Here is a 27,003-nt window from a genome sequence, read left to right on the forward strand (position 1 = left end):
TAGAGATGAAGAAGGAGATCATTGATAAGTATGAAAGTGGAGTGCATGTCACCGAACTGGCCAGGTTGTACAAGAAACCCAAATCAACCATCGCTACTATTGTGGGCAACAGAAAGGCAATCAAGGAAGCTGTTCTTGCCAAAGGTTTAACTGTGTTTTCGAAACAGAGATCGCAAGTGATGGAAGATGTTGAGAGACTCTTATTGGTGTGGATAAATGAAAAACAGCTAGCAGGAGATAGCGTCTCTCAAGCGATCATAAGCGAAAAGGCTAGGAAGTTGCATGAGGATTTAATTAAAAAAATGCCTGCAACTAGTGATGATGTGAGTGAATTTAAGGCCAGCAAAGGTTGGTTTGAGAGATTTAAGAAGCGTAGTGGCATACATAGTGTGATAAGGCATGGTGAGGCTGCCAGTTCGGACCACAAAGCAGCTGAAAAATGTGTGCAGGAATTCAAGGAGTACATAGACAGTGAAGGACTGAAACCTGAACAAGTGTTTAATTGTGATGAAACAGGCCTGTTTTGGAAGAAAATGCCAAGCAGGACCTACATTACTCAGGAGGAAAAGGCACTCCCAGGGCATAAGCCTATGAAAGACAGGCTTACTTTGTTGATGTGTTCCAATGCTACTGGTGATTGCAAAGTGAAGCCTTTATTAGTGTATCACTCTGAAACTCCCAGACCGTTCAGGCAAAAGAATGTCCTCAAGGAGAATTTGTGTGTGCTGTGGAGGGCAAACAGTAAGGCATGGGTCACTAGGGACTTTTTCTATGACTGGTTACACCATGCATTTGCCCCCAATGTGAAAGATTACCTAACTGAAAAGAAATTAGACCTTAAGTGCCTCCTGGTGTTAGACAATGCCCCTGGTCATCCTACAGACGTGGCAGAGCGACTTTATGGGGACATGAAATTCATTAAGGTGAAGTTTTTGCCTCCTAATACCACTCCTCTCCTGCAGCCCATGGACCAGCAGGTTATTGCAAACTTCAAAAAACTGTACACAAAAGCTCTGTTTGAAAGGTGCTTTGTAGTGACCTCAGAAACTCAACTGACTCTAAGAGACTTTTGGAGAGATCACTTTAATATCCTCAATTGTGTAAACCTTATAGGTAAGGCTTGGGAGGGAGTGACTAAGAAGACCTTGAACTCTGCTTGGAAGAAACTGTGGCCAGAATGTGTAGACAGAAGGGATTTTGAAGGGTTTGAGGCTAACCCTGGGAATCCTGTGCCAGTTGAGGAATCCATTGTGGCATTGGGAAAGTCCTTGGGGTTGGAGGTTAGTGGGGAGGATGTGGAAGAGTTGGTGGAGGAGGACAATGAAGAACTAACCACTGATGAGCTGATAGATCAACTTCAACAGCAAGAGGCCATACCTGAGGAAACTGGTTCAGAGGAGGGGAGAGAGAAATTGAAGAAGTTGCCTACTACAAAGATTAAGGAAATCTGTGCAATGTGGCTGAAAGTGCAAACCTTTATGGATGAGAATCACCCTCACACAGCTATTGCAAGCCGTGTTGGTGATTATTACACTGACAATGTTGTGAAACACTTTAGGGAAGTCATAAAGGAACGAGAGGTACAGGCCACTATGGACAGATATGTTGTGCGAAAGAAGTCCAGTGACTCTGAAGCTGGTTCTAGTGGCATTAAAAGAAGAAGGGAAGTAACCCCAGAAAAGGACTCGACACCTCAAGTCTTAATGGAAGGGGATTCCCCTTCTAAACACTAACACTCTCTCTCCCCTCCTCCCATCCCATCAATCATCACCAGATCTTCATTAAAAGTAAGTGTCATGTAATTGTGCATTCCTTTTTCAGTTTGTGTGTATTAAAATTAACATTTCATGTGGTAAATTTTTTTTTTCATACTTTTGGGTGTCTTGCACGGATTAATTTGATTTCCATTATTTCTTATGGGGAAAATTCATTCGCATACCGATCATTTCGCATAACAATGAGCCCTCTTGCACGGATTAAAATCGCTATGCGGGGGAGATGGAGGTATTGGGTAGATGGCGAGAATATTTTGAGGAACTTTTAAATGTTAAGGAAGAAACAGAGGCAGTAATTTCATGCACTGGTCAGGGAGGTATACCATCTTTTAGGAGTGAAGAAGAGCAGAATGTAAGTGTGGGGGAGGTACGTGAGGCATTACGTAAAATGAAAGGGGGTAAAGCAGCTGGAACTGATGGGATCATGACAGAAATGTTAAAAGCAGGGGGGGATATAGTGTTGGAGTGGTTGGTACTTTTGTTTAATAAATGTATGAAAGAGAGGAAGGTACCTAGGGATTGGCGGAGAGCATGTATAGTCCCTTTATATAAAGGGAAAGGGGACAAAAGAGACTGTAAAAATTATAGAGGAATAAGCTTACTGAGTATACCAGGAAAAGTGTATGGTAGGGTTATAATTGAAAGAATTAGAGGTAAGACAGAATGTAGGATTGCGGATGAGCAAGGAGGTTTCAGAGTGGGTAGGGGATGTGTAGATCAGGTGTTTACATTGAAGCACATATGTGAACAGTATTTAGATAAAGATAGGGAAGTTTTTATTGCATTTATGGATTTAGAAAAGGCATATGATAGAGTGGATAGAGGAGCAATGTGGCAGATGTTGCAAGTATATGGAATAGGTGGTAAGTTATTAAATGCTGTAAAGAGTTTTTATGAGGATAGTGAGGCTCAGGTTAGGGTGTGTAGAAGAGAGGGAGACTACTTCCCGGTAAAAGTAGGTCTTAGACAGGGATGTGTAATGTCACCATGGTTGTTTAATATATTTATAGATGGGGTTGTAAAGGAAGTAAATGCTAGGGTGTTCAGGAGAGGGGTGGGATTAAATTTTGGGGAATCAAATTCAAAATGGGAATTGACACAGTTACTTTTTGCTGATGATAATGTGCTTATGGGAGATTCTAAAGAAAAATTGCAAAGGTTAGTGGATGAGTTTGGGAATGTGTGTAAAGGTAGAAAGTTGAAAGTGAACATAGAAAAGAGTAAGGTGATGAGGGTGTCAAATGATTTAGATAAAGAAAAATTGGATATCAAATTGGGGAGGAGGAGTATGGAAGAAGTGAATGTTTTCAGATACTTGGGAGTTGACGTGTCGGCGGATGGATTTTTGAAGGATGAGGTTTATCATAGAATTGATGAGGGAAAAAAGGTGAGTGGTGCGTTGAGGTATATGTGGAGTCAAAAAACGTTATCTATGGAGGCAAAGAAGGGAATGTATGAAAGTATAGTAGTACCAACACTCTTATATGGGTGTGAAGCTTGGGTGGTAAATGCAGCAGTGAGGAGACGGTTGGAGGCAGTGGAGATGTCCTGTTTAAGGGCAATGTGTGGTGTAAATATTATGCAGAAAACTCGGAGTGTGGAAATTAGGAGAAGGTGTGGAGTTAATAAAAGTATTAGTCAGAGGGCAGAAGAGGGGTTGTTGAGGTGGTTTGGTCATTTAGAGAGAATGGATCGAAGTAGAATGACATGGAAAGCACGTAAATCTATAGGGGAAGGAAGGCGGGGTAGGGGTCGTCCTCGAAAGGGTTGGAGAGAGGGGTTAAAGGAGGTTTTGTGGGCAAGGGGCTTGGACTTCCAGCAAGCATGCGTGAGCGTGTTAGATAGGAGTGAATGGAGACGAATGGTACTTGGGACCTGACAATCTGTTGGAGTGTGAGCAGGGTAATATTTAGTGAAGGGATTCAGGGAAACCGGTTATTTTCATATAGTCGGACTTGAGTCCTGGAAATGGGAAGTACAATGCCTGCACTTTAAAGGAGGGGTTTGGGATATTGGCAGTTTGGAGGGATATGTTGTGTATCTTTATATGTGTATGCTTCTAGACTGTTGTATTCTGAGCACCTCTGCAAAAACAGTGATAATGTGCGAGTGTGGTGAAAGTGTTGAATGATGATGAAAGTATTTTCTTTTTGGGGATTTTCTTTCTTTTTTGGGTCACCCTGCCTTGGTGGGAGACGGCCGACTTGTTGAAAAAAAAAAAAAAAAAATATATATATATATATATATATATATATATATATATATATATATATATACACACACACACACACACACACACACACACTCACACACACACACACACACACACACACACACACACACACACACACACACACACACACACACACACACACACACACACACACACACACACACACACACACCACTATAGCTGAAGGGGGTGGGAGAGTTTCAATGGAGAGGAATAAATGGGATTAGGTCAGGGGTTTCAAATAGAGTTAGAGCTAAAGAAGGAGTAGCAATAATGTTGAAGGATAAGCTATGGCAGGAAAAGAGGGACTACAAATGTATTAATTCAAGGATTATGTGGAGTAAAATAAAGATTGGATGTGAAAAGTGGGTTATAGTAAGCGTGTATGCACCTGGAGAAGAGAGAAGTGTAGAGGAGAGAGAGAGAGATATTGGGAAATGTTGAGTGAATGTGTGGGGAGTTTTGAATCAAGTGTGAGAGTAATGGTTGGGGATTTCAATGCTAAAGTGGGTAAAAATGTTATAGAGGGAGTAGTAGGTAAATTTGGGGTGCCAAGGGTAAATGTAAATGGGGAGCCTTTAATTGAGCTATGTGTAGAAAGAGATTTGGTAATAAGTAATACATATTTTATGAAAAAGAGGATAAATAAATATACAAGGTATGATGTAGCACGTAACGAAAGTAGTTTATTAGATTATGTATTGGTGGATAAAAGGTTGATAGGTAGGCTACAGGATGTACATGTTTATAGAGGCGCAACTGATATATCGGATCATTATTTAGTTGTAGCTACAGTTAGAGTAAGAGGTAGATGGGAAAAGAGGAAAGTGGCAACAAGAAGTAAGAGGGAGGTGAAAGTGTATAAACTAAGGGAGGAGGAAGTTCGGGTGAGATATAAGCGACTATTGGCAGAAAGGTGGGCTAGTGTAAAGATGAGTAGTGGGGGGGTTGAAGAGGGTTGGAATAGTTTTAAAAACGCAGTATTAGAATGTGGGGCAGAAGTTTGTGGTTATAGGAGGGTGGGGGCTGGAGGAAAGAGGAGTGATTGGTGGAATGATGAAGTAAAGGGTGTGATAAAAGAGAAAAAGGTAGCTTATGAGAGGTTTTTACAAAGCAGAAATGTTATAAGAAGAGCAGAGTATATGGAGAGTAAAAGAAAAGTGAATAGAGTGGTGAGAGAGTGCAAAAGGAGAGCAGATGATAGAGTGGGAGAGGCACTTTCAAAACATTTCAATGAAAATAAGAAAAAATTTTGGAGTGAGTTAAATAAGTTAAGAAAGCCTAGGGAAAGTATGGATTTGTCAGTCAAATACAGAGTAGGGGAGTTAGTAGATGGGGAGATGGAGGTATTAGGTAGATGGCAAGAATATTTTGAGGAACTTTTAAATGTTAAGGAAGAAAGGGAGGCCGTAATTTCATGCACTGGTCAGGGAGGTATACCATCTTTTAGGAGTGAAGAAGAGCAGAATGTAAGTGTGGGGCAGGTACGTGAGGCATTACATAGAATGAAAGGGGGTAAAGCAGCTGGAACTGATGGGATCATGACAGAAATGTTAAATGCAGGGGGGGATATAGTGTTGGAGTGGTTGGTACTTTTGTTTAATAAATGTATGAAAGAGGGGAAGGTACCTAGGGATTGGCGGAGAGCATGTATAGTCCCTTTATATAAAGGGAAAGGGGACAAAAGAGATAGTAAAAATTATAGAGGAATAAGTTTACTGAGTATACCAGGAAAAGTGTACGGTAGGGTTATAATTGAAAGAATTAGAGGTAAGACAGAATGTAGGATTGCAGATGAGAAAGGAGGTTTCAGAGTGGGAAGGGGATGTATAGATCAAGTGTTTACATTGAAGCATATATGTGAACAGTATTTAGATAAAGGTAGGGAAGTTTTTATTGCATTTATGGATTTAGAAAAGGCATATGATAGAGTGGATAGAGGAGCAATGTGGCAGATGTTGCAAGTATATGGAATAGGTGGTAAGTTACTAAATGCTGTAAAGTGTTTTTATGAGGATAGTGAGGCTCAGGTTAGGGTGTGTAGAAGAGAGGGAGACTACTTCCCGGTAAAAGTAGGTCTTAGACAGGGATGTGTAATGTCACCATGGTTGTTTAATATATTTATAGATGGGGTTGTAAAAGAAGTAAATGCTAAGGTGTTCAGGAGAGGGGGGTGGGATTAAATTATGGGGAATCGAATTCAAAATGGGAATTGACACAGTTACTTTTTGCTGATGATACTGTGCTTATGGGAGATTCTAAAGAAAAATTGCAAAGGTTAGTGGATGAGTTTGGGAATGTGTGTAAAGGTAGAAAGTTGAAAGTGAACATAGAAAAGAGTAAGGTGATGAGGGTATCAAATGATATAGATAAAGAAAAATTGGATATCAAATTGGGGAGCAGGAGTATGGAAGAGGTGAATGTTTTCAGATACTTGGGAGTTGACGTGTTGGCGGATGGATTTATGAAGGATGAGGTTAATCATAGAATTGATGAGGGAAAAAAGGTGAGTGGTGCGTTGAGGTATATGTGGAGTCAAAAAACGTTATCTATGGAGGCAAAGAAGGGAATGTATGAAAGTATAGTAGTACCAACACTCTTATATGGGTGTGAAGCTTGGGTGGTAAATGCAGCAGCGAAGAGACGGTTGGAGGCAGTGGAGATGTCCTGTCTAAGGGCAATGTGTGGTGTAAATATTATGCAGAAAATTCAGAGTGTGGAAATTAGGAAAAGGTGTGGAGTTAAATAAAAGTATTAGTCAGAGGGCAGAAGAGGGGTTGTTGAGGTGGTTTGGTCATTTAGAAAGAATGGATCAAAGTAGAATGACATGGAGAGCATTTAAATCTGTAGGAGAAGGAAGGAGGGGTAGGGGTCGTCCTCGAAAAGGTTGGAAGGAAGGGGTAAGAGAGGTTTTGTGGGCGAGGGGCTTGGATTTCCAGGAGGCATGCGTGAGCGTGTTAGATAGGAGTGAATGGAGACAAATGGTATTTGGGACCTGACGATCTGTTGGAATGTGAGCAAGGTAATATTTAGTGAAGGGATTCAGGGAAGCCGGTTATTTTTATATAGTCGGACTTGAGTCCTGGAAATGAGAAGTACAATGCCTGCACTCTAAAGGAGGGATTTCGGGATATTAGCAGTTTAGAGGGATATGTTGTGTATCTTTATTCGTTTATGCTTCTAAACTGTTGTGTTCTGAGCACCTCTGCAAAGACAGTGATTATGTGTGAGTGAGGTGAAAGTGTTGAATGATGAAAGTATTTTCTTTTTGGGATTTTCTTTCTTTTTGGGTCACCCTGCCTCGGTGGGAGATGGCCGTCTTGTTGAAAAAAAAAAAATATATGCTTCAATGTAAACACGATCTAAACATCCCCTACTCACTCTAAAATTTCCTTTCTTATCCACAATTCTACATTCTGTCTTACCTCTAATTCTTTCAATAATGACCCTACTGTACACTTTTCCTGGTATACTCAGTATACCTTTTTTTTTTCAACAAACCGTCCGTATCCCACCTAGGCAGGGTGGCCCAAAAAGAAAAATGAAAGTTTCTCTTTTTAAATTTAGTAATTTATACGGGAGAAGGGGTTACTAGCCCATTGCTCCTGGCATTTTAGTCGCCTCTTACAACACGCATGGCTTACAGAGGAAGAATTCTGTTCCACTTCCCCATGGAAATAAGAGGAAATAAACAAGAACAAGAACTAGAAAGAAAATGGAAGAAAACCCAGAAGGGTGTGTATATATATACTTGTAAATGTATGTGTAGTGTGACCTACGTGTAAGAAGTAGCAAGACGTACCTGAAATCTTGCATGTTTATGAGACAGAAAAAAGGACACTAGCAATCCTACCATCATGTAAAACAATTACAGGCTTTCATTTTACACTCGCTTGGCAGGACGGTAGTACCTCCCTGGGCGGTTGCTGTCTACCAACCTACTACCTGTAACTCAGTATACTTATTCCTCTATAATTTTTACAATCTCTTTTGTCCCCCTTCCCTTCATATAAAGAGACTATACATGTTCTTCGCCAATTCCTAGGTACCTTCCCCTCTTTCATACATTTCTTCTTCTTTCAACACATCGGTCGTATCCCACCGAGGCAGGGTGGCCCAAAAGGAAAAACGAAAGTTTCTCCTTTCACATTTAGTAATATATACAGGAGAAGAGGTTACTAGCCCCTTGCTCCCGGCATTTTAGTCGCCTCTTACAACACGCATGGCTTAGGGAGGAAGAATTCTGTTCCACTTCCCCATGGAGATAAGAGGAAATAAAGAAGAATAAGAACTAGAAAGAAAATAGAAGAAAACCCAGAGAGGTGTGTATATATGTGCTTATACATGTGTAGTGTGACTTAAGTGTAAGTAGAAGTAGCAAGACATACCTGAAATCTTGCATGTTCATGAGACAGAAAAAAGGACACCAGCAATCCTACCATCATGTAAAACAATTACAGGCTTTCGTTTTGCACTCACTTGGCAGGACGGTAGTACCTCCCTGGGTGGTTGCTGTCTATCAACCCACTGCCTATAACTCAGTATACTTTTTTTTTTTTTTCAACAAGTCGGCCGTCTCCCACCGAGGCAGGGTGACCCAAAAAAGAAAGAAAATCCCCAAAAAGAAAATACTATCATCATCATTCAACACTTTCACCTCACTCACACATAATCACTGTTTTTGCAGAGGTGCTCAGAACACAACAGTTTGGAAGCATATACGTATAAAGATACACAACATATCCCTCCAAACTTATTCCTCTATAATTTTTACAATCTCTTTTGTCCCCCTTCCCTTCGTATAAAGGGACTATACGTGCTCTTTGCCAATCCCTAGGTACTTTCCCCTCTTTCGTACATTTATTAAACAAAAATACCAACCACTCCAACACGATGTCCCCCCCGCTTTTAACATTTCTGTCATGATCCCGTCAGTTCCAGCTGCTTTACCCCCTTTCATTCTACGTAATGCCTCACGTACCTCCCCCACACTTACATTCTGCTCTTCTTCACTCCTAAAAGATGGTATACCTCCCTGGCCAGTGCATGAAATTACCGAGTCGACATTTAAAAGTTCCTCAAAATATTCTCACCATCTACCCAAAACCTCCATCTCCCCATCTACCAACTTCCCTACTCTGTTTTTAATGGACAAATCCATTTGTTCGCTAGGCTTTCTTAACTTGTTGAACTCCAAAATTTTTTCTTATTTTCATTAAAATTTCTTGACAGTACCTCTCCCACTGTATCATCTGCTCTCCTTTTGCACTTTCTCACCACTCTCTTCACTTTTCTTTTACTCTCCATATACACGTACTCTACTCTTCTTAAAACACTTCTGCTTTGTAAATACCTCTCATAAGCTTCCTTTTTCTTTTTTATCACACCCTTTACTTCATCATTCCACCAATCACTCCTCTTTCCTCCTGCACCCACCCTCCTATAACCACAAACTTCTGCCCCACATTCTAATACTGCATTTTTAAAACTATTCCAATCCTCTTCAACCCTTCCCCCCACTACCCATACCTGCACCAGCCCACCTTTCTGCCAATAGTTGCTTATATTTCACCCAAACTTCCTCCTCCCTTAGTTTATACACTTTCACCTCCCTCTTACTTGTTGTTGCCATTTTCCTCTTATCCCATCTACCTCTTACTCTAACTGTAGCTACAACTAGATAATGATCGGATATATCAGTTGCCCCTCTATAAACATGTACATCCTGGAGCCTACCCATCAACCTTTTATCCACCAGTACATAATCTTACAAACTACTTTCATTACATGCTACATCATACCTTGTATATTTATTTATTTCTGTTTTTCATAAAATATGTATTACTTATTACCAAACCTTTTTTTGCACATAGCTCAATTAAAGGCTCCCCATTTTCATTTACCCCTGGCACCCCAAATTTTCCTACTACTCCCTCCACAACATTTTTACCCACTTTAGCATTAAAATCCCCATCCACAAGTGCTCTCACTTGGTTCAAAACTCCCCACGCATTCACTCAACATTTCCCAAAATCTCTCTCTCTCTCCTCTATACTTCTCTCTTCCCCAGGTGCATATACACTTACTATAACCCACTTCTCACATCCAACCTTTATTTTACTCTACAATCCTTGAATTAATACATATATAGTCCCTCTTTTCCTGCCATAGCTCATCCTTCAACATTATTGCTACTCCTCCTTTAGCTCTAACTATTAGAAAACCCTGACCTAATCCCATTTATTCCTCTCCTCTGAAACTCACCCACCCCTTTCAGCTTTGTTTCACTTAAAGCCAGGACATCCAGCTTCTTCTCATTCATAACATCCACAGTCATCTCTTTCTTATCATTCGCACAACATCCACGCACAGTCACACTTCCCACTTTGACAATTTTCTTCTTATTCTTTTTAGTAATTATTACAGGAGAAGGGGTTACTAGCCCATTGTTCCCGGCATTTTGGTTGTCTTTTACAACATGCATGGCTTACGGAGGAAAGATTCTTATTCCACTTCCCCATAGATATAAAAGGAAAAGTAATAAGAACAAGAACTAAGATAAAATCAAAGAAAACTCAGATGAGTGTGTATAAATAAACGTGTACATGATGTTTAGTGTGACCTAAGTGTAAGTAGAAGTAGCAAGACATACCTGTAATCTTGCATATTTATGAGACAAAAGTCGCCAGCAATCCTACCATCATGTAAAACAATTACAGGCTTTTGTTTTACACTCACTTGGCAGGACGGTAGTACCTCCCTGGGTGGTTGCTGTCTACCAACCTTCTACATTAATATATATACTATATCTTTCTTTCAACAAACCGGCCATGTCCCACCAAGGCAGGGTTGCCCAAAAAGAAAAACTAAAGTTTCTCTTTTTAAATTTAGTAATTTATACAAGAGAAGGGGTTACTAGCCCCTTTTCCCTGGGATTTCATTCGCCTCTTGCAGCACACATGGCTTATGGAGGAAGTATTCTGTTCCACTGCCCCATGGAGATAAGAGGAAATAAACAAGAACAAGAGCTAGAAAGAAATTAGAAGAAAACCCAGAGGGGTGTGTATATATATGGTTGTACATGCATGTGTAGTGTGACCTAAGTGTGAGTAGAAGTAGCAAGACGTACCTGAAATGTTGCATGTTTGTGAGACAGAAAAAAGACACCAGCAATCCTACCATCATGTAAAACAATTACAGGTTTCTATTTTACATTCACTTTGCAGGACGGTAGTACCTCCCTAGGCAGTTGCTGTCTACCAACCTACTACCTAGGACTTTACTTACTTTAAAATGTTTGTTGTATTAATGTAGGGCGAGAGGTGAATATTAAAGGTAAAATGAATAAACGAGAGAGAGAACGAGTAAATTACAGAGGAGAGAAATACTGAGGATGTAAACAAAGAGACGGACGTGTCTGATTTTAGTTGATACAGGCTCATCTTCACCTAACATCTCATATTTATGTTAATTTATTCTACTTTTAGGTGTATTTATCATGTTTATATGTTACGGAATGTGTTTATTATACAATTTTGGAAAAATGTCATAGATGGATTAATGAAAATGTTTATACATGTATTAACATAATATATGACATCTAATGCACCTCAGAGTGATTATTTTTGCATATTATTATTATTATCATTATTAATATGGCATCCTCAAGACTAATAAGACACTCCTAGTGATTTTAATGTGTATGTGCATGCCAGCACAGCGTGCAAGTTTATTTAGGTACAGATACATATAAGTATAATTTTTTTTTTAACAAGTTGGCCGTCTCCCACCAGGGCAGGGTGACCCAGAAAAGAAGAAAATCCCCCCCCCCCCCCAAAAAAAAATACTTTCATCACTCAACACTTTCACCTCACTCACACACAATCACACCAACCTTTTCGAGGATGACCCCTACCCTGCCTTCCTTCCCCTACAGATTTATTTATTTATTTATTTATGTCTTTGCAAATAGTACATTGAGATTTTGTATTTACAATAGTGGGCTGCAATGCAAAGAGAGCCTCTATTATGCCTAGGCATTATGGGACGACTTAACATTATTGGCTTACAGACTACTCAACACTAAGGATTGTGGTATAAACCTTGGTAATAAATACCGACAAGTTGGTTTAGAAAGACACGTAAGCAAACACTATAACATATTTATTAGAAAACGTTTTGGTCCTGGGACCTTGATCACTTCTAACCTTAGAAGTGATCAAGGTCCCAGGACCAAAACGTTTTCTAATAAATATGTTATAGTGTTTGCTTACGTGTCTTTCTAAACCAACTAAGGATTGTATCATAGTTGTACAGTAGGATAGTAATTATTTCATAGTTGTACATTAGATTATTAATTATAAGTGAATCTGATTTGTATAAGACAAAAGATATAGTCATATAATCAAAAATGCTTTTCGTGAAAACAATGATTCAATTATATTCCTGTCAACAATGGATAAAAGGTTCAAAGTGATTGTTGAAGTTATGATGTGGGAGTACATAAGTATGTGTGTCCTGAGTATTTAGCATTTAGTCTGGGGTGATTAAGTGGCTTTTGAGAAGTCTTAAATTGATTTTCAGACCGGGTTATTTTAATATCTTTTGGTAATGAATTCCATATTTTGGGGCCCTTTATGTGCATAGAGTTTTTACACAATGTGATATGGCCATGAGGTACATCAAAAAGAGATCTGTGTCTTGTGTTATGGTCATGTGTCCTGTTAAGGTTGGTGAGGAGAAGTTTGAGTGGAGGGTTTATATTTGCGTGTATTGTTCTGTGTATGTAGTAGGCACATGAATAAGTATGGATGTTCGTAATGGTGAGCAGATTCAGACTTTTGAAAATTGGTGGAGTATGCTGACGGGAGTGGGAATTTGTTATCATTCTTACTGCTGCCTTTTGCTGGGTTATTAGAGGTTTTAGGTGATTGGATGTTGTTGATCCTGATGCACAAATTCCATATGTAAGATAAGAGTATATGAGTGAATGGTACAGTGCCAGGAGAGCTGATTGTGGAACATAGTACCTTATCTTTGATAGTATGCCTACAGTCTTGGAGATTTTCTTGGTGATTTGTTGTACGTGTGCCTGGAACTTAAGGCTACTGTCAAGGTGGATACCTAGGAATTTTCCCTCTGTAAGTCTTGTGACTGATGATCCATTTAGCGTTATGTTAATTGGATCATTTGCAGCTTTGTTTCCAAACTGAATGAAATAGGTTTTATCAGTATTCAGTGTAAGTTTATTAGTCATCATCCAGGCAGATATTTTCTGCAATTTGGCATTGACTATGTTTGCTAGTATGATTGTGTTTGGATGGGAAAAGACATATGTAGTGTCATCTGCAAATAATATGGGTTTGAGTAGCTGTGACGCATTTGGTAGATCATTGATGTAGATGAGAAAGAGAAGTGGTCCAAGGACACTTCCTTGTGGGACTCCTACTGTGATTGGTTGGGTGGAAGAGTTTGCATCATTTGCATACACATATTGAGTTCTGTTACTAAGGTATGATTTTAGGTAGTTGAGGGAGTGGCCTCTGATACCATAGTGCGTTAATTTGGAGTACAGCAGTTCATGGTCGACTGTATTGAAAGCTTTACGTAAATCAATGAAAATGCCCAGCAGGACTTCTTTCTTTTCGAGTGCGGTATATATTAGTTCTAGCATGTGTATGATAGCATCATTTGTGCTTTTATTATTCCTGAATCCAAACTGACAAGGGTTTAATATGTTGTGTGAGACGAGGTAGGAATAGATCCGTCTATGAATTAATTTTTCAAAGATTTTAGAGAGCAGTGGTAAATTAGATATTGGTCTATAGTTATTCAAGTCAGTTTGGTCACATCCTTCATGGATCGGAGTGACCCTCGCTATTTTTAGGATTCTTGGGAAGGTAAATGATTCAATGGATTTGTTAAAGAGTTGCAATAATTGGTGACAATACTTGAGAAGCTTTTTTGTACATAAAAGCAGGCAAGTTGTTTATGTCTCCTACCTTGTTTTTAAGGGTGTTTATGATGAGCGTAACTTCTGTTTGGTTGGTTGGAGCTAGGAATATCGTATTTGGGTAGGTACCTATGAGGTAGTCTGATGGACGGGTGTTTGCACTTGGTATTTTGTTCACTAAATTTTTTCCTATGGTGGAGAAGAAAACATTAGAACTAGGAGTATAGCAATTACTGAATAAAGGGCAGTACAGTGTATTGGTATATAGAGTTATTTCAGGAGAAATGTAAAATGGGACTAAATTAAGTAGTGGTAAACAACCTTTAACCCTTTGGGGGTTTCGGACGTACGTACTAGGGTTTTTGACGTACTAGTACGCCTAAATTCTAGCGCCCTCAAATCTAGTGAGAGAAAGCTGGTAGGCCTACATATGTAAGAATGGGTCTATGTGGTCAGTGTGTGCAGTATAAAAAAAACCTGCAGCACACACTGCGTAATGAAAAAAAAAAAACTTTGACGGTGTTTTTGGATTAAAACAGCGACTTTGCACTGTAGTATTTTCGTATGGTATTTATTGTTGTATTCTAGTTTTCTTGGTCTCATTTTATAGAATGGAAGATATATTACAGAAATTGAGATGATTTTGAATGGTTTTACAATGAAAAGTACCTTGAAATTGAGCTCAAAGTAGTAGGAATGTTCGATTTTTACCAAAGTTCGAAAGTAAACAAATCATGCTCAGTGTCCAATACACATCAACTGGTGAGTCTAATATTCTTTCACAAGTGCACTGATATTATTCATACCATTTCTACACTAATGCAGTAGTCTGCATAACAGTAAATCCTATTTTTTTTTGTAAGAAAAATTCAAAGTGGAAAGCCAAAGAATTATAAGAGGGCCCTGGGGATGTGACTAACGAGCAGAGAACTTGTTATTTTAGTGCCAGGAATGTCTTTCTTGTTTATTCTGGACCCTATTCGGAAATTGGCATCTTTTGAAATTTGTGTGAAATTGGCAAAATTGCTAAATTCTAACCACTTTATTGGATAGTTGAAATCGGTAAATGGGTGGTTTCTTGTACTCATTCGATAGAAAAAATGGAGTTCTAGTGAAATAGTTATGATTTTTGTCGACTAGTACACTGGAATTGGCTGAAAATAGGGCTCAAAGTGGGCAAAATAGCCAATGCGTAAACATCGTCGAGACCGCTAACTTCGCAAGAGCATAATTCCGTAAGTTTTCCATCAACTTTCATACTTTTGGTGTCATTATGATTGGGAAAAGATTATCTATCTTTTCATAAGAAAAAATTTTTTTTTTGTTTTTTTGAAATTTGGCTGACCGTGAGAACAAGTCTCTGAGAGGACCTGTCGACCCCCAAAGGGTTAAATAGATTGTCACTATGATATGAAATTAATCTGAGGTAGGATTTGCCTTATAGCATAAACTTTGAGCAATTAATATCACAAAAAGAAATATTTGAGATAGTTGATACTAGCTAGTGGAAGATAGTACAAGGAATTGCACAGTAGTATAGTAGGAACATACACTAGTTTGTTATTTGTAGTTTGGGAACAAAGGGAAAATTAGGTAAGGTTATAAGAGAATTATAACAGTGCTTAAGTAGGAATAAATGGTAATATAGATATTATTAAAGAGTATGTATCTTATTAACAAATAATAAATTGTGAATGGGAAATCTGGGAAGATAACACAAATTGGGTCACACAAGGAACTGTGTGGGACACATGGGATAATGAGGTAGTAAATCCTGTCCAGGAGATGATAGTACAGGGATTAGTTGAATAATGGCATAATAACATACACTAACATAGTACAAGGATATGGTCACTAATATCAGTCAGACTCTGTAATGTTTGCATAATGAAGGAAGTTTTCTAGTTCATTTTCATTTGTAATATAGTACACACAGCCTACATTTGTTTTTCTTACTAGAATTTGACCATCACGTACAAAGCACTGGTGAATTTTATCATTCTCACGTTTCAGTTTTCTCACTCTGTACAGGAGGTTCTGTCGTTTTCTTATGACACTCATTTATGTGGTATAAACCTTGGTAATAAATACCGACAAGTTGGTTTAGAAAGACACGTAAGCAAAGTGATCAAGGTCCCAGACCGAAACGTTTTCTAATAAATATGTTATAGTGTTTGCTTACGTGTCTTTCTAAACCAACTCATTTATGTATACAGTGGAACCTCAAAAATTGAACTTAATCCGTTCCAGGAGCTAGTTCTAAATTCGAAAAGTCTGAAATTCGAAGCAATATTTCCCATAAGAAATAATGGAAATACAATTAATCCGTTCCAGAAACCCAAAAATATTCACAAAAAAAATACATTTTATAGAGATTAATTACAGTTTTACATACACACAACAAATGCTATAGTCTTTAATTATGTATAGTAATATAAAATAACATTTTTACTTACCTTTACTGAAGATTGGTGATGGCATCTGGAAGATAGGGAGGAGGAGAGAGGGAGTTGGGGTTAGTGTTTGGAAGGAGAATCCCCCTCCATGAGGACTTCCGGTATCAAAGCCCTCTCTGGGATTGCTTCCCTTCTCTGTATTGTAATGCCACTAGGACCAGCTTGAGAGTCATTGGACCCCAGTCTCACAAAATAACTCTCTACAGTCCTCTGTTTCTGTCTCACAAAATAACTGTCCACAGTCGTCTGTTTCTGTCTCACAAAATAACTGTCCACAATCATCTGTTTGTCTCACAAAATAACTCCACAGTCGTCTGTTTCTGTCTCACAAAATAACTCCACAGTCGTCTGTTTCTGTCTCAAAATAACTGTCCACAATCGTCTGTTTGTCTCGCAAAATAACTCCACAGTTGTCTGTTTCTGTCTCACAAAATAACTCCACAGTCGTCTGTTTCTGTCTCACAAAATAACTGTCCAGAATCGTCTGTTTGTCTCAGAAAATAACTCCACAGTCGTCTGTTTCTGTCTCACAAAATAACTCCACAGTCGTCTGTTTCTGTCTCACAAAATAACTGTCCACAGTTGTCTGTTTCTGTCTCACAAAATAACTGTCCACAGTCCTCTGTACATCCTGGCAAGCTCAATAAGTTTCACTCTAATCTCATACAGTGGTCCCTCGTTTTTCGTAATTAATCCGTTCCTGGAGCCGTTACTATAAACTAAATTTACGATTTACGAATCAATTTTCCCCATAAGAAATAATGTAAATACAATTAATCCATTCCTGACACCCAGAAGTATTAAAACAAAAAAAATTTTAACATGAAATATACATGTAGTACATTAACAATACAATGGGAAATGATGAATGAAACATTAACAGCATAACACTTACCTTTATTGGAGATTCTTCTTAGTGTATGGGAGACTGGAGGAGGAGAGAGAGTGGATTGTTTATAGTTTGGAAGGGGAATCCCCTTCCATCAACACCTCAGGTACTATTTGCTTTTCTGGGGTTGCTTCTCTTCTCTGTTTCTTAATGCCACTAGGACCACCTTGAGAGTCACTGGAGTCCTGTCTCACAAAATAACTGTGGAGAGAGCTCTGTTTCTGGCATCTCTTTAACACTTCCCTAAAATGGCCCAAGACTTTGTCACTGTACATGTTGCCAACCTGGCTTGCAACAACCTTGTTAGGATGATGTTTCTCCATAAAACTTTCCATCTTACCCCACATAGTAAAAATCTCTTTAATTTCTGAAGAAGGCACCTTCTTCCATCTCTCTTCCTCCTCCTCTGCAGCAAGATTCTGAGCTGTGATGTGTTGCTCTTCCTGCTGAAGCTCTTGCAGCTCCTCAGTGGTGAGCTCTTCATTGTGGTCTTCCACCAATTCTTCCACATCCTCCAAACTCACATCCAACCTCATGGAACTCCCCAGTGCCACAATTGATTTTACAACAGACATAGGCTCATTAGGGTCAGACCCAAATCCTTCAAAATCCCTCTTGTCGACACAATCTGGCCACAATTTTCTCCAGGCAGAGTTCAAAGTCCTGGTAGTCACTCCCTCCCAAGCCATACCTATAAGGGTTATGCAGTGGAGGATGCTGAAGTGTTCTCTCCAAAATTCCCTTAGGGTCAAGTGAGTGTGGTCACAGTCAAGCACCTGTGAAACAATGCTTTTGTGTAGAGTTTTTTAAAGTTTGCAATAACCTGCTGGTCCATGGGTTGGAGGAGAGGAGTGGTATTCGGGGGCAAGAACTTTACTGTGATGAACCCAAACTCCTCGAAAATTAGGTCATCCAAGTTTGGAGGATGAACAGGTGCATTGTCCATTACTAGCAGGCACTTGAGATCCAATTTCTTTTCCAGGAGATACTCCTTCACACTAGGGCCAAACACTTCATTGAACCACTCGACGAAAATTTCCCTCGTGACCCATGCCTTACTATTAGATTTCCAAAACACACACAATTTACTTTTCATAACATTGTTTTTCCTGAACACTCTGAGATTTTCAGAATGGTACACTAGTAATGGCTTCACTTTGAAATCCCCACTAGCATTAGCACAGAACATGAGCGTCAGCCTGTCTTTCATAGGCTTGTGTCCTGGCATTGCCTTTTCCTCTTGTGTAATGAAGGTCCTCTTTGGCATTTTCTTCCAAAAGAGGCCTGTTTCATCACAATTGAACACTTGTTCAGGTTTCAGTCCTTCAGCCTCTATGTACTCCTGGAATTCATGCACATATTTTTCAGCCGCCTTGTGGTCCGAACTGGCAGCCTCACCATGCCTTACCACACTGTGTATGCCAGTACGGTTCTTAAATCTCTCAAACCAGCCTTTGTTGGCCTTAAATTCACTCACTTCACCACTATTTGCAGGCAATTTCTTTACCAAATCTTCATGCAACTGCCTAGCCTTTTCACAAATAATCGAAGTCATAAGAGTATCTTCTGCTAATTGTTTCTCATTTATTCACACCAATAATAACTTCTCAACCTCTTCCAGTACTGGTGATCTCATTTTTGTCAGCAAAGTTACTCCCTTTGCAACAACAGCATCCTTTATTTCATTTTTCTTGGCCACTATGGAACATAAGGTTGTGTAGGGTTTCTTATACATCCTGGACAGTTCTGCCACACTTGTACCACTTTCATATTGTTCAGTGAGGGTTTTCTTAAATTCAATCGTATTTCTCACCTTCTTTACCACAGGCTTGGCACTAGGAGCTTTCTTTGGAGCCATGGTAGCTTATTTAGTACTTGCAAGCACTAAAATAAATGGAATATTATGAAATATTTTGCTGGAGCACGTGAGGGGACCTTCGCTCACTGGTCAACAATGCCAGACTGGCTGCCGCCCCGGCTCATGCCGTGGGTATGCGTCCCGGACGAACTACAACTCGCGAGTCAACCTATGAAAAGCGAGTCCATGTTTATATGAAAATACCCCTATGATTAGCGAATTTTACGATTGCCGGGAACTACGAAAAGCGGGGGACCACTGTGCTTCTGTATTATTTCCTTCTTCACATCTATGGTGTTTCTCACTTTCTTTACCACAGGGGTACCACAAGCAAGTTTCTTTGGGCCCATGGCAGCTTATTTCACAGTCCCACAAGCACTAAACACAACGAAATAATCGTAAAATGTGTGAATGAGAGCGCAGGTTAGTGTTCACTCAAGCATAAACAAAGCTAGACTGCTCACGGCGCCTGCGCGGGGACGCAGACAGAGCGGGCCAGCGGACAGGTCCCATACCTGGCGGTCCGAAATTAGAGGCGCGTTCGATAATTGGGACACAGTTTGTCCGAAAAAATGGTCTTATTTTCGAAATGTTCAATATTTGATACGTTCGATTTTTGAGGTTCCACTGTATATCTCTTTTTGCTTTAATAGATGAACTTATTAAATCTTTTTTTCTGTCTTGTGTGTGAAATCTAAGCATAATACTTTTTCTCCCTTGGTTCCCTAGTAACCATGATTCTTTTATATCCAACACTGGCACATTAACCTGTAGGTGGCCGTGTATGATCTGGAGAGTTGTAGGTTTGCAGTTGATATGGTTTAATTCACTAGGAAAGAGTGGACTGTTAATCACTACTGCATCAGCTAGCTTATCTTGTTCTGCCTTATCTTGGTAAGCAAAATAATTGTTCAATTGGGTATCCATGTTTATTTTCCAGTCCTTGACGGCATCTTCAATCTTCGTGTTTAGGGAATCTATTTGATCTGTGTGGCTGGCTATGACTGATTGGAGGGTCTTGCCAAAATCAGTCATGCCAGTTGATGTTAGCTGTTGTTCAAGACTGTTGATCTTATTCTCAAGGTGAAGTAACTTAGATTCATGGTTTGTTATTGTTGCGAGAAGAGACGTATTTTCAGCACGAAGATTCAAGTTATCTGCCGTTAGTGTGGTGATGTAATTCTTTAGTGTCAAGGTCATTAGTCATACCTGGGAGCATATCAGATGGGTTAAATCCTTTTTAGGTAGTAGAGGTAGAGAGGGAGTCAGTCACTGTTGGTGGTGGTGTTGTCGAGTCGCCTTGGTTGGTGGGTGAGGGGGAGTCAGCCATGTTTGTTATTGGTGATGTGTGTCTCTGGGTAGTGAGGGGGGGTGGATGTCATTCTACTTTGATCCATTCTCTCTATATGACCAAACCACCTAAACAACCCCTCTTCAGCCCTCTGACTAATACTTTTATTAACCACACCGTCTCCTAATTTCCACACTCCGAATTCTCTGCATAATATTTACACCACACATTGCCCTTAGACAGGACATCTCCACCGCCTCCAACAGCCTCCTCGCTGCAGCATTTACAATCCAAGCTTCACACCCATATAAGAGTGTTGGTACCACTATACTTTCATACATTCCCTTCTTTGCCTTCGTAGATAATGTTCTTTGTCTCCACTTATGCCTCAATGCACCACCCACCTTTTTTCCTTCATCAATTCTATGGTTAACCTTCCTAAATCCATCCACTGACATGTCAACTCCCAAATATCTGAAAACATTCACTTCTTCCATACCCCTCCTCTCCAATTTGATATCCTCATCACCTTACTCTTTTCTATGTTCACTTTAACTTTCTACCTTTACACACACACCCAAACTCATCCACTAACCTTTGCAACTTTTCTTTAGAATCTCCCATAAGCACAGTGTCATCAGCAAAAAGTAACTGTGTCAGTTCCCATTTTGTATTTGATCCCCCATAATTTAATCCCACCCCTCTCCCGAACACCCTAGCATTTACTTCTTTTACAACCTCATCTATAAATATGTTAAACAACCATGGTGACATTACACATTCCTGTCTAAGACCTACTTTTACCGAGAAGTAGTCTCCCTCTCTCTTACACACCCTAACCTGAGCCTCACTATCCTCATAAAAACTCTTTACAGCATTTAGTAACTTATTACCTATTCCATATACTTGCAACATCTGCCACATTGCTTCCCTATCCTCTCTATCATATGCCTTTTCTGAATCTATAAATGCAATGAAAACTTCCCTACCTTTATCTAAATACTGTACACATACATGCTTCAATGTAAACATGTGATCTTCACATCCCCTAAACACACTAAAACCTCCTTGCTCATCTGCAGTCCTACATTCTGTCTTGCCTCTAATTCTTTCTGTAATAACCCTATTGTACACTTTTTGTGGTATACTCAGTAAACTTATTGCTCTATAATTTTTACAATCTCTTTTGTCCCCCTTCCCTGTATATAAAGGAATTATACATGCTTTCTGCCAATCCCTAGGTACCTTCCCCTCTTTCATACATTTATTAAACAAAAATACCAACCACTCCAACACTACATGTATATCCCCCCTTGCTTTTAACATTTCTGCCATAATTCCGTCAGTTCCAGCTGCTTTACCCCCTTTCATTCTAAGGAAAGCCTCACGCATCTCCCCCACACTCAAATCCTGCTCTTCTTCACTCCTAAAAGATGGTATACCTCCCTGGCCAGTGCATGAAATTACCGCCTCCCTTTCAGAGTATATTATAAAACATGAAATAACTTTCAAACATACGAAATTTTAGAATGTTTCCAAACATAGTGGAGAGACGTGGTGTCACAGAGTTCATGCAGATTATAAACAAACCGAGTAGGGTGCGGTGACAATATTAGAAAGTCAGGTGGGGGAGCCGTATAGCGAGTTTCAGTCATAATTTGATCATTAGCAGAACACCATAAGGCGAGATGCCGTATAGCGAGTTTTGGTCATAATTTGGTCATAAGCGGAATGCCGTAAAGTGGGGCCCTACTGTACACAATGCAGTATACCAAACATTTCATTCATACTGAGTGCGTGTATTCATACAGACAACCTTTGTAGTGCCTTCAGTTTCGGGTGAAGAAGTGTCGTTGTGGTGCACGACAAAAGGAAATGGCTTGCAGCAAGGAGCTTACGTGTGACATCAAATGTAAAAACCTGAGAGATTGCAGACGACACACTTGTAACAAAAAGGTAATTCAAATACGTTCTGTTCAGTTTTCAAGTTGAATTGTGGTTTACATTCAAAATTGAATTATTGAAAATTCTGTAGGTAATCTTATCAGAAAGGACACAGACTTTCCCTTGGCTAGGGGCATATCAGTAAGCCAGAGGTCTTTTTTTTTTTTTTAATCTTAAATCAGGTATATTTAAATGTTAGTTGTGTAGATTTCTCGTAGTTATTCCTGTATTTGTAACATGATGGGCAAGCTAACCCCCATTTGGTGTGGAATACATTTAAATCACGGTATGTGAGGTAGTGTATTGAGTACTGAGTACCGTATTTGATATTAAACATTCTTCATATTGTATAAATTCAAATAAAATTTATGTAAGCTATAAATAATTTCTGGATTTTAATACTGCTTCATCTATATCTCTCTGTCTGTTACAGTATACTGTATATTACTTTATGTATTTGTGATTATAAAATAACAGATGATTACATTTTCTTGACTACCTATCATCAGTGCTGTGTGGGAGACTGTCCAAGATGTGAGCAGCCATGTGGTCGAACTTTAATGTGTCATAACCACAAATGTGAGAGTCGTTGTCACCAAGGTCCATGCTACCCATGCACAGTGACACAAACTATATCTTGCACTTGTAGAGCCAGCACCATCACTGTTCCATGTGGCAGAGAGAGGACTACTAAGCCACCCAGGTGTTCAAGGCAGTGCAAGTATGTTTTTAAAATTTTATAGTAATACTGTTCTGGTGTTGTAAAGGAAACAGTAATAAAAATAATGGTGTTGCATTTATTCATGAAAAGGTTCTAATAAAATCAGTACAGAAGCATAGTTTAGCATTCGTTTGTTTACTCAGTCAATCAATCAATTTTTATTTCTTTGCAAAATTTACAATGTTTGATTGACATGTTATAAGGAGTCTTTTTTACATGCATAGTTTACAGTGTGTAGCTTCAGTATTGGTTTGCAAGAGCAAAGAAAGCCACTAACATGCTGAGGCATTTTGGGCTGACTAAACCTAGTGCTTTACAGACTACTTAATACTAGACATATACATCATAGTTAGTTTGAATTGAAAATTGATTTATTATATATCAAGAGAGGTAGTTACAGTATTATATTTTAAAGACTGCTTAATATTATTATTAACACACTGGCTGATTCCCACCAAGGCAGGGTGGCCCGAAAAAGAAAAACTTTCACCATCATTCACTCCATCACTGTCTTGCCAGAAGGGTGCTTTACACTACAGTTTTTAAACTGCAACATTAACACCCCTCCTTCAGAGTGCAGGCACTGTACTTCCCATCTCCAGGACTCAAGTCCGGCCTGCCGGTTTCCCTGAATCCCTTCATAAATGTTACTTTGTTCAAACTCCAACAGCACGTCGAGTATAAAAAAACATTTGTCTCCATTCACTCCTATCAAACATGCTCACGTATGCCCGCTGGAAGTACAAGCCCCTCGCACACAAAACCTCCTTTACCCCCTCCCTCCAACCTTTCCTAGGCCGACCCCTACCCCGCCTTCCTTCCACTACAGACTGATACACTCTTGAAGTCATTCTGTTTCGCTCCATTCTCTCTACATGTCTGAACCACCTCAACAACCCTTCCTCAGCCCTCTGGACAACAGTTTTGGTAATCCTGCACCTCCTCCTAACTTCCAAACTACGAATTCTCTGCATTATATTCACACCACACATTGCCCTCAGACATGACATCTCCACTGCCTCCAGCCTTCTCCTCCCTGCAACATTCATCACCCATGCTTCACACCCATATAAGAGCGTTGGTAAAACTATACTCTCATACATTCCCCTCTTTGCCTCCAAGGACAAAGTTCTTTGTCTCCCCAGACTCCTAAGTGCACCTCTCACCCTTTTCCCCTCATCAATTCTATGATTCACCTCATCTTTCATAGACCCATCCGCTGACACGTCCACTCCCAAATATCTGAATACATTCACCTCCTCCATACTCTCTCCCTTCAATCTGATATCCAATCTTTCATCACCTAATCTTTTTGTTATCCTCATAACCTTACTCTTTCCTGTATTCACTTCTAATTTTCTTCTTTTGCATACCCTACCAAATTCATCCACCAACCTCTGCAACTTCTCTTCAGAATCTCCCAAGAGCACAGTGTTATCAGCAAAGAGCAACTGTGACAACTCCCACTTTATGTGTGATTCTTTATCTTTTAACTCCACGCCTCTTGCCAAGACCCTCGCATTTACTTCTCTTACAACCCCATCTATAAATATATTAAACAACCACGGTGACATCACACATCCTTGTCTAAGGCCTACTTTTACTGGGAAATAATCTCCCTCTTTCCTACATACTCTAACTTGAGCCTCACTATCCTTGTAAAAGCTCTTCACTGCTTTCAGTAACCTACCTCCTACACCATACACCTGCAACATCTGCCACATTGCCCCCCCTATCCACCCTGTCATACACCTTTTCCAAATCCATAAATGCCACAAAAACCTCTTTAGCCTTATCTAAATACTGTTCACTTATATGTTTCACTGTAAACACCTGGTCCACACACCCCCTACCTTTCCTTAAGCCTCCTTGTTCATCTGCTATCCTATTCTCCATCTTACTCTTAATTCTTTCAATAATAACTCTACCATACACTTTACCAGGTATACTCAACAGACTTATCCCCCTATAATTTTTGCACTCTCTTTTGTCCCCTTTGCATTTATACAAAGGAACTATGCATGCTCTCTGCCAATTCCTAGGTACCTTACCCTTTTCCATACATTTATTAAATAATTGCACCAACCACTCCAAAACTATATCCCCACCTGCTTTTAACATTTCTATCTTTATCCCATCAATCCCGGCTGCCTTACCCCCTTTCATTTTACCTACTGCCTCACGAACTTCCCCCACACTCACAACTGGCTCTTCCTCACTCCTACAAGATGTTATTCCTCCTTGCCCTATACACGAAATCACAGCTTCCCTATCTTCATCAACATTTAACAATTCCTCAAAATATTCCTTCCATCTTCCCAATACCTCTAACTCTCCATTTAATAGCTCTCCTCTCCTATTTTTAACTGACAAATCCATTTGTTCTCTAGGCTTCCTTAACTTGTTAATCTCACTCCAAAACTTTTTCTTATTTTCAACAAAATTTGTTGATAACATCTCACCCACTCTCTCATTTGCTCTCTTTTTACATTGCTTCACCACTCTCTTAACTTCTCTCTTTTTCTCCATATACTCTTCCCTCCTTGCATCACTTCTAGATTGTAAAAGCTTCTCATATGCTAACTTTTCCTCCCTTACTACTCTCTTTACATCATCATTCCACCAGTCGCTCCTCTTCCCTCCCGCACCCACTTTCCTGTAACCACAAACTTCTGCTGAAAACACTAACACTACATTTTTAAACCTACCCCATACCTCTTTGACCCCATTGCCTATGCTCTCATTAGCCCATCTATCCTCCAATAGTTGTTTATATCTTACCCTAACTGCCGTCTCCTTTAGTTTATAAACCTTCACCTCTCTCTTCCCTGATGCTTCTATTCTCCTTGTATCCCATCTACCTTTTACTCTCAGTGTAGCTACAACTAAAAGTGATCTGATATATCTGTGGCCCCTCTATAAACATGTACATCCTGAAGTCTACCCATCAGTCTTTTATCTACCAATACATAATCCAACAAACTACTGTCATTTCGCCCTACATCATATCTTGTATACTTATTTATCCTCTTTTTCTTAAAATATGTATTACCTATAACTAAACCCCTTTCTATACAAAGTTCAATCAGAGGGCTCCCATTATCATTTACACCTGGCACCCCAGACTTATCTACCACACCCTCTCTAAATGTTTCTCCTACTTTAGCATTCAGATCCCCTACCACAATTACTCTCTCACTTGGTTCAAAGGTTCCTATACATTCACTTAACATCTCCCAAAATCTCTCTCTCTCCTCTACATTCCTCTCTTCTCCAGGTGCATACACACTTATTATGACCCACTTTTCGCATCCAACCTTTACTTTAATCCACATAATCCTTGAATTTACACATTCATATTCTCTTTTCTCCTTCCATAACTGATCCTTCAACATTACTGCTACCCCTTCCTTAGCTCTAACTCTCTCAGATACTCCAGATTTAATCCCATTTATTTCCCCCCACCGAAACTCCCCTTCCCCCTTCAGCTTTGTTTCGCTTAGGGCCAGGACATCCAACTTCTTTTCATTCATAACATCAGCAATCATCTGTTTCTTGTCATCCGCACTACGTCCACGCACATTCAAGCATCCCAGTTTTATAAAGTTTTTCTTCTTCTCTTTTTTAGTAAATCTCTACAGGAGAAGGGGTTACTAGCCCATCGCTCCCAGCATTTTAGTCGCCTCATACGACACGCATGGCTTACGGAGGAAAGATTCTTTTCCACTTCCCCATGGACAATAGAAGAAATAAAGAAGAACAAGAGCTATTTAGAAAAAGGAGAAAAACCTAGATCTTCTTCTTCTTTCAACGTACCAGCCGTATCCCACTGAGGTGGGGTGGCCCAAAAGAAAAAACTGAAGTTTCTCCTTTTAAATTTAGTA

General features: G+C 39.6%; 1 protein-coding gene across 2 annotated transcripts in view; it reads left to right on the forward strand.

The window, feature by feature from the left end:
• The window catches only part of LOC128692007 (NF-X1-type zinc finger protein NFXL1), a 204,499-nt gene that overhangs the window by 104,067 nt on the left and 73,429 nt on the right, over window positions 1-27,003 (forward strand). For both annotated transcript variants that reach the window (XM_070085222.1, XM_070085223.1), the window contains 2 exons: window positions 22,279-22,410; window positions 22,908-23,119. In XM_070085222.1, the coding sequence (XP_069941323.1) occupies window positions 22,279-22,410; window positions 22,908-23,119 (344 nt within the window). The remainder of the gene's footprint in view (window positions 1-22,278; window positions 22,411-22,907; window positions 23,120-27,003) is intronic.

Source organism: Cherax quadricarinatus, chromosome 15 (assembly GCF_038502225.1).
Source record: "Cherax quadricarinatus isolate ZL_2023a chromosome 15, ASM3850222v1, whole genome shotgun sequence".
NCBI classification, from domain to species: Eukaryota; Metazoa; Arthropoda; class Malacostraca; order Decapoda; family Parastacidae; genus Cherax; species Cherax quadricarinatus.